At 40.5% G+C, this 9702-nt stretch overlaps 1 protein-coding gene across 1 annotated transcript in view; it reads right to left on the bottom strand.

Moving 5' to 3' along the window:
• Positions 1-6395: 6395 nt before the first annotated feature.
• Positions 6396-9702, bottom strand: part of LOC142463960 (mucin-5B-like) — a 39969-nt gene continuing 36662 nt past the window's right edge. Inside the window, exons 29-30 of the mRNA XM_075566877.1 lie at positions 7619-7730; positions 6396-6593 (exon numbers count right to left, since the gene is read on the bottom strand). Coding sequence (XP_075422992.1) covers positions 6422-6593; positions 7619-7730 — 284 coding nt within the window. The 3' untranslated portion in view covers positions 6396-6421. The remainder of the gene's footprint in view (positions 6594-7618; positions 7731-9702) is intronic.

The following is a 9702-nucleotide window of genomic DNA, read 5'->3' as shown; positions in this document are numbered from 1 at the left end:
AAATATTTACAAAATATTATTCCACTGGTACCTGACCCCGAGCAGACTGAACCAGATCTACCCAGCTACTCCTGACGAATGCTGGAGGGGATGTGGTCAAAGGGGGGACATGTCCCACATTTGGTGGACATGCCCGGAGATCCAAAAATTCTGGACCCGGATCCAGGGCCTGCTGACCGAGACCCTGGATGTGGAGATACCCCTAGACCCTCTGACCTATGTGCTGGGAAAACCAGTCGATGACCTTCCCCCCCCTATAACCAGGCTCATGGCAGCGATCCTGACGGCCGCCAGATGCTGCATAGCAGCAGCTTGGAAGAAAATCAAAGCCCCCTCCAGAAGAATGGTAATCACTAGGGTAAATGGAATTATGGGTATGGAAAGATTAACGGCAATGCTGAAGCAAAAAATGCCGCAATTCTACTCAACATGGGAACCTTGGCCAGGATCAGACTCCCTGACCATCACATATATTGTACCATAGGACCGAACTCCTACCCTCAAAGTCCCCCCCATCTCCGCCCCCCCCCCTCCCCTCTCTTTGTCCAAGTCGTTCCCAACTATCCACCCCTCCTTCGTCATCCCCCCTCTTTTTCACCACTGAAAACTGGAAAATGGACTATTGTGTGTCATCAACTTTACCAAAACTTTGTACATGTATCGCACCGTATTCCTGTGTTGGTTCGCTTTTCAATGTATGTAACATGTACCAATCTGCTGTCCGACACCAATAAAGGAAAAATATTTATAAAAAAAAAAAAAAAAAATGCATTGAACCAAAATAATGGAGTCTCTTTTATAACCCAGTATAACGAGATGGCGCCAAAAATTCGTCAGATTTTTAACAAACATTGGCCCATGCTCTTGTGCGATACCACTCTATCTAAATGTAAATGAAAAACCAAAAATAATTTTTACAAAAGCACCAAACATTAAAATGCGTCTAGCACCTAGTTGTCCATTGGACAATTCAGAACCAAAATCAAGCAGCAAAAGAAGGTTTTTTTTTTTAAATGTACTAAATGTATGGCTTGTTCATTTAGCAGTACCACTGACACCTTCCAATCCAATGTTACAGATAAAATATACACTATCAAAACATCAATAAACTGCGATTCCTCATTTGTAATTTATCTATTGCAGTGCCCGTGTGGCCTGCAATATGTGGGTAGAACTGGAAGATGTTACAAAAGAAGAGTGAATGAACACATCTATAATATAAAAAGGGGTCTAAATACACACAGTGTGTCACATCATTTTAATATTTACCATAATAGGAATCCGATGGGTCTAAAATGTCAAGCCATTGAAACCGTACAAAATAATTGGAGAGGAGGTAATTTATTGAAACAGATCAGTAGGCGTGAAGCCTACTGGATCTACGAATTAAAGACACTCTCACCTAACGGTCTCAACATTGATTTCGATCTAGGCGTTTTTTTTAAATGATTTTTTAAAAGGATTTTTTCATACCAATTTTCTAATTGATCTTTTTAATGAATTTTAAGATATATTTAATAAATTATAAGGTTCTAATATATATACATATTCTAATATATATTTTTTTTTTATTTTTAATATATTTTTATTTTTAACATAGATCTTTTATCAAATGGGTTTTTCAGCAATTAATAGCTGCTGCAATTACAAAAGCCAATAGCGTGCAAATGAGGTTACATCATTATGGAAAAAAATTATTATTAATTTCACTAAGTGTATGAATCACAATATCTGTTATATTCTGATTAATAAGTTGTATTAGGCATGATCAGTAACAACTGTTTAATTGTATGTGTTTTTATGGTATATATGTTTGTCACTTTTTGTATATATGTTGTTCTAGTTGTATGTTAAGGCTGACTTGTACACAGGACATGATTGACAGGCAGTGCATCCAATCAGGGTTTGCACAAATGAACTGAGAGTGACATTTTATTTAACCAATGAAGTGTGCCCTGTCTGTATTTAAAGCCATCATGGACTGTGCTCATTAGCCCCTGAAGAAGTGCGCATGCGCACGAAACGCGTTGGGCCATTGAGAATCATTTATCAGCAGTACTGGTAGAGGAGCAGACCTTTAAAGCAGTCTCTGGAGTCGCAGTGTATAGGAGTTGGTATCGGCAGTGATACCTGGTGTGTCGTCCCGCCCGTTGTGACGCACTTCCGGGCGCCAATGGAGGATGTCACGTGTAGCAGAAGGAAGCGTCGCCATCATCGGCAGCTATCCAAGGAAGCTCCTGCAGGTATCTACACGTGGCACGCGTCCACCAACACCATCCGTCGGACACTTATACTACCCTTACCTGCGCCTATCCTAGGGACCTGCTGTAAGTAGGATTCCGGTTTTTACACACCGGATCCTAGACCTGCTCGTCACCAGTCACCTGCATTTTATCGTGTTTATTAAATCATCTTTATTAATAGTCAGCCTATTGTTTAGTGTTGTGTGTGTCTGTTTGTCTATGTCTATGTGTTTTTTGTCCTAACCATACTGTGTTACACTATGATCTTGTCCTCTTGTCTCCCCTGCATGTCTTAACATTTCTGCTGCTGAGGAACCTGCTGTCCACTGGACCAGATCAAAATCCATTGGATATTCCAAATCATCCATTGAACTTTTATATCTCCCATTTGGACTTTAAGGCGCCGGTCTGTATTGTTTTCTTTGTCTATCACTAACTGTGTTTGGGTTAGTTTTTCCTGGCAGCCTTGTCATATTGTAATATCATACTATTCACCACGTTGTTGTTAATATTTGCATTGCATTTGTATACACTTTTATTTTTATTTTTAGCGCTAAACACACCATCCTTTTTTCCAGACTCTGGGATGTACCGCACACGGAGATTTTGGCGGCGGTCCCTGTTCTCTTGTTCCTCCGCATTTTCTTTTAGGGCCCGAATTTCAAAGTTTAATCTATTTATTTCATCCTCCGCAAGAGAATAAGACTGTTCAACATCCTCAACCTTTTTCTGGAGAGTGTCCGTTTTCTCCTTTAAGGTATTCATGTCCGTTCTGAACACGTTGATAGCTTTGGCTAGATCCTCCTGGCACCCCACGCGCAATCTCGTGAATAGTTCCTCCAGATATTCTTTCGTTATATCTGGCTGTATCTTTCGTACCTCCTGCTCGGGGCTGTGTTCGGGGCCTTCCGAGGCACGTGCCGGGCCGCCATCTTGGTTCATTCCGGCGCTATCAGGGGGTTTGTTCACCGGCATAAAATAGCTAGACACGCTCTGCTGTGAGGGGCCTTTTGATTTTCTGCTCATAGCCCGTGAGCTCCGCTGTGTCCTGCTTGTTTTGGGCGGAATTTTCTGTCCGATTGGTGCTATAATTCTAAGTTATGCTGCGGAGGGCTCCGGAGCCAGCTCCTCCTCCTCCAGGCAGCCATACACGCTGACGTCACCGGAAGTCTCCCGATGATAGGTTTTTCTTATAATTGAAATTCAATTGGAGTAGCCAGACCTAGGGGTTTGCTAGTCAGGTTGAGAGCTTCCAATTTGTTGGAATTGATTTTGTACCCAGAGAGTAATCCAAATTCTGTAAATCAATGACGTAAGTTTGGGAGGGAAGTGAATGGATTCACTGTTAGAATGATGTCGTCTCCGAAGCCTCCGATCCATGCGCATGCGCTACCAGATGGAGCCGCTGGTCTATGTGCATGCGTTGGCAGAGATGGACGCTGAGGCAGAACTTCTGGTGATTGCCGCGGATGAATGTGGGCATGCCAGCACTCACGTCACTTCCATAACCTACTTCTATCTCCTTGTAAGGTGATTTGGTCCCAGCAAAGAAGTTTCACTTCAAAAATACATAATTGTAACAAATGGGGGGCTAAGTGTTTAAGATATATCTTGTGTAATATATGTTAGAGCCATCTGAACTAGAAGTCTTAGAAGGTTTTACATTTTGTATTACTTCTCCTAATTCTTCGCTCGCGGTCATAATGTTCAGAGTAATAAGATCTTCTTGCGTGAGTGTCCGGTGATCATAGCTTTTAAGGTAATCCAAAGTTTTGGCTGTCAACTTTACTGTAGGTCTTGGTTATAATTTGTGTCTAAGTTATGAAGGCGGAAAAACATTTTGGCATATTTTTGTGTAGTTTTAATCAGATTGTGTGATATTTCACCATTCTTTCGTTTTATGGCTAATACATTAGATTTTGCTTTAATACTTCTTCATTGATTTTCTAAAAGCCTAACCGTCTTGTTGCACTTGTCATAAAATAATTGCTTTGTCCATTTCAATGCTTTTTCCTTATCTTCTAATTGAACTTGATAGAGATCTTTTTAAAGGGAGATTAATCTTTCACATAATTTTCTAGGTGGTTGGTAATTTTGTCTGTCAGTTCCAATATAGTTTACAGCTTGGACTTTTTCTTATGTGTTACCAGGGCAATGAATGTACCTCCTATGTAAGGGTTATGGGCTTCCCACAGTATAGAGGAGGAGATTACATTACCTTCATTAATCTTAAAATAGTCATCTAGTCATCTATTCCAGAAAAAGCATTTTGCAGGATCGATTGGCCCTATCTGAAAGACACGCTTGAGGCATTTCGGTTTGACACGAGAGCAATGAGAGCCATTTTGTCCTTATATACTAATCTTAAAGCCAGAGTCATTAATCAAGGATTTCCCTCAAATTATTTTGCGATTGAGCGGCACGAGACACTTTTATTTGCCTTATGCATGGAACCCCTGGCGGCCCAGATTAGGAAGAACCTGGATATCTCAGGTATTAACATACTGCTGCGGCCAGCTTTTATCTAACAAATGCCCGTAATTTTCCAGGGCTTTTTTCAGCTGGCGCCGAACTTGGCCGAGCGCCAGCCGCATCTTCGCATCTTCCCCTCCCCTCGCGCGCATCTTCCCCTCCCTGCGCGACCCCCTGGCTGCTCCGCCTCTGCCCGCCTCTGCTTCGCGCATCTTCCCCTTACCCCGCTTACCTTTCACCCTTCGGGGATGCCGGGGGAACCCTGGCACGTGTGACCGGCGCCACAGTGCCGCGCGGCACGCATCAGAAACCAGCCGCGTCTGCCCGCACATTGCCCGCACATTGCCCGCACATTGCCCGCACATTGCGGTGGCGGCCGCAGGAGAATAAAGGCGGCCGCCACTGTAAATGAACAATCGCACAAAATATCGCTTTTTGCGGATGATGTAATCCTAACGATCTCCAAACCTCTACCCAACCTATTTAGTCTTTTCAGGACTTTTAATACAATTTCAGGGATTAAGATCAACCATACTAAATCGGATGTGCTGAATATAAATCTCCCCAAAAAAGTTGAAAAATTGATAGCTATTAACTTCAACTTCAAATGGCAACAGACTTCTATTAAATATTTGGGAGTCTTCCTTACAAATAGTTGCAAAACTCTTTATCGTGCAAATTTTCCCAAACTGATTCAAACTCTCAGAGAAGACATTAGAATTTGGTCCACGTATAATATTTCATGGATTGGTAAAATACATTGCATTAAAATTAACCTGCTCCCCTGTATTTTGTACTTATCCCAGACCCTACCGGTGCCGGTAATTTCAAAAGAGATCCTCTCCCTCCAGTCCTTGATAACTAAATTCATTTAGAACCACAAGAAACCAAGAATCAGGGGAAGAGTTCTGAGAAGACCGACACTAGCGGGTGGTTTAGCCGTACCTTGCTTGTTGTCCTATTACAAAGCGGTCAAACTCTATCATATTGTCCAATGGCACATTAATCCCAATCTGAAAAGATGGGCGGCTCAAGAAAGAGAAGCCTGTCTACCTTTAGATCTAAAGAATTTAAAGACCCTTTTGTTAAGTCTTTGTATGAACCTGCAAAGGGATCATGCCTTGGCCTTAATCTGGTCCCCCAAAAAGATGATGAATTTGCTTAGAGATCCGCTGTCCTCTATGACCAACTCAGTAAAAATCTGGGAGAACACCAGGTTCAGACTCTGACTAGTAGGAATTCGCTAATGGCCCCCCTACTAACTAAGTCTGATTTTGCTCCCGGTCTGGACAGAAAGGATTTTACAATTTGGCAACAGAAAGGGCTATGGTAAAGACGTTTGATCAAATCCTGGAAGAAACAAGTATGCCCCATTCTGAATTCTTCAGATGCCACTCTGTGCCCAGGACATACTTGAAAACGAGAGGTAACTCTCAATGTATTACTTCCTGGTAAAACCATTTTATAAATAAATACAATATAAATAAATAAATATATAATTAATTGCTTTTCATTTGTTTGTCTCCCTTTGTAGCCTGGAGACCTTTATAAATGACCACCCACGAACCTCTAATATCATAAGATGTACAGTATCACTGGTGGGTAAATATCTGCATGTTCAGTATCTTCAAATTCTACATCCATGCACTGAAAATGGCAATGAATATACCAGAACACAGATACGATGCATCATTTTTATTGGTAGGTCATGCTCCGAGGTCACAGACACTCTGCTGACAATGACATTCTTCCACTTGCTGGTAAGTATACCCCACACTAGTTCCATCACCGCACTCCAGCTGGATCTCTTTGATGCTAGTGCTGCTTTCTTGGCAACAGGAACAATTGTGTTCTATCTTCTTTGATGAAGGGGAATATCTGCACAATAACAAAAGGCGACACAGTCAGGCTGAAGGAGTCTGGTCAATTAAAGGTACCGTCCCTTCGCTGTCATGTTAAACCTACTGTAGGTGACTAGGTAACAAAAATCAAACAAGAATATTTGTAGATGCAGGTTTTTAAGATGTTTCTAAACACAGGAAGCTGAAATTTAGGCTGCGCTTATAGTGCCGGCGACAGCGACGCGACGTCACGCTGCGGTCGCTGGAAAAATCTAATTGACTTGACTTCCAGCGATCGCAACCAATCCATCGCACCGTCGCGTCACTTCTACAATAAGCGCACGTGACAACGGCAAGACATTTGTTTTGCCGCGACGTCGTGTTGCTGTCGCCGTCACTATAAGCGCAGCCTTAGGAGGGGTTTGACTTCATTTGGCTACCACTGCAAAGCCACCCTTTCTATATTGGCTGTGACAGGGAGAGGGCTAGGGGGTAAGTAACCACATTTGCTTGACAGGCGTTCCCTGGTTAAAAGAAAATGCTACTTATATTTCAAATAAAAGCCACATGTTGAAATATGAATAAAGTTAAGAAAAAACTTTGTTAATATTGTTACATTTCATATAAAAAGTTTTTTTTTGGGGGGGGGGGGGGGGAGGGGTTACAATACAGCAAGAGTTGCACAGTTCCAAATTGTTTTTTATAAACTTAATAATGTAATGCAGCACTTTGCCGTTTTGGTACAGTCTCTTTGGAAATTAAGAATGTTTTGGATTTCAAAAGGGCCCTAGAATAGTACAATGCGCGTCAATTCCATTTTTCCTACACCTTTAACCACACCCCTGCAAGACGGAGAAGTTGAAGGGGAGGGCAGTTTCCTGTGACACAGAGACATAAGACAATGCCCATGCTTTAGCTTACTGTTTTTAAAAGCTACCTTTACAGAATTGCCGTAACCAAATAATTTGGGAAGCCAGAAGACTTTAAATTTAAATTATTATTAAAAAAAAAAAACAACACCTGGAAAAAACAACTACGAATGAAATTGAAAAAAATTCTCACCTGGACAGGCTGCGGCAGAGACCCTCGCAGTGAGTTAGAGTCACGTTAGCCAAACAATCTCCATATTGGACAATAGTCCAAATCTCCTCTACTTTACATGTGGGAATGGGTCCTGTGTAAAAGATTTACGTTCAAGTTAGATCATTTACATATGGCTGTGTGGTACCAGTCTGGTGCTGCTCTTCATTCCTTTGGGTAATGTGTGTACATACAGATATAGCCTAACGTATCCCCCAGGGAGCATACAATCTGGAAGGAGGGGAGTATTGCAGAGGTGGAAATGACCTGATTTGGAGAGGTGCTCAATGTGCAGGGTGAAGGAGAGGGAGGAATGGAAAATGACATGTAGGCATCTACGTAGCTTGAGATAATTGATTATGATGGAGTATTCTATTGCAAGTCAAACATCTATACTGTACCTGTAGGTGTAGAATTAGGAGGAGACATGATAAATTCAGTTTTTGACATTTTAAGTTTAAGATAGTGATTGGACATCCATGAGGAGAAATCAGAAAGACCATTAGTGAAGTGACACGCGATTTGCCAGTGAGAGTAAGGAGGAGGCTATCAAATAAACAAAATAACGCGCAACAAGTACTTTCTTTCTGTCTAACTCGGCTATACATTAAGCCTTGGGACGAATTGCATATGTATTGTAATAAGAGATTGAATTGCATTTATCTAAGTACTAGTAATAGCTCATTATTACTCACAATTATCCCTGCTGAGTACAGTGGTCCATCTCATACTGTACATAAATGAGACTTATATTAGTATGTGACTCTACTGCAGTAATGATCCTATAGGAATTTAGTTCACAAACTTCAGATCACACTGCTCTCCACTAAATCTATTTTTTAGTATCTATACCAAGCTAGGTATGGTATATATAGAAGTTTACAACAAGCTAAGTGATTCACTTGAGTCGACACTCATGATGATACTGTATTAGTCCAATTATTATGGGACATCTGCTTTCTACATCTGTCGCCTTGGACCTACTAATAAGTAGATAAATATATATATATATATATATATATATATATATATATATATATATATATATATATATATATATATATATATATATATATATATATATATATATAAAAGAAAAAGGAAAAAAGAGCACCCCCTAGTGCAATAACTTCCAGGACATAGAATAAAATTATTTAATAAAATAGATGTGTGATAAAAGTGCACACTTACAAGATGGATATAAAATAAATTCACATAAAGATTTCTTTGGTAAACTGTGTAATTAGCCGGGTGACAGAGGGTAGGGGCATCAGCCAATACTCACACTTCTGCAGACCCGTGGAGCACCGCCAAAAGCCTGTGGGTAACAGTAACAAACTGTGCCAGCAGGAACCGATGTCAAGATCTTTCAAAGTAGTGTTACAGTCCAACAGATCTATTCACCACTGCATACCACCTCAGTAAACATCCAATATTAGTGTCCACAATGATCTCAAGACACCACGCGAATGACTTGCACTTTTATCACACATCTATTTTATTAAATAATGTTATTCTATGTCCTGGAAGTTATTGCACTAGGGGGTGCGCTTTTTCCCTTTTTCTTTTCTTCATAGTTACCAGGGAGTTATTCTCCCTTGGATCTAGCAGCCCCCCATACCAATTATTTAACTGTCTTTCTATTCAACACACTGCTACTAATAGATTTTGATGACATTTTGTGTCTGAACACTTTGGACTGGACTTTGTTCATTTTGTGGTATATTTTTATTCATTCATCATCAGATTTATGTGTTAGCGCTGTTTTCTTTTTATTGTTTTATATATATATATATATATATATATATATATATATATATATATATACATACAGTGTTTGACAAATCACCCAAAAATCTACTCGCCGTACCAAAAAATCTACTTGCCACATAGTCCCGCCCCAATCCCGCCCTGCTTGGTGTCGGCCATGAGGAGGTCGCCACGGGGTCAAATCCAGTCGCCACGGGCCTGTATTTTAATGGATTTGTCGAACACTGTATATATATATATATATATATATATATATATATATATATATATGCAAAAGTCTTCATGATTAGAATTGT

Source organism: Ascaphus truei, chromosome 12 (assembly GCF_040206685.1).
Source record: "Ascaphus truei isolate aAscTru1 chromosome 12, aAscTru1.hap1, whole genome shotgun sequence".
Taxonomy (NCBI): domain Eukaryota; kingdom Metazoa; phylum Chordata; class Amphibia; order Anura; family Ascaphidae; genus Ascaphus; species Ascaphus truei.
This window is presented reverse-complemented; position numbering and strand designations above follow the sequence as displayed.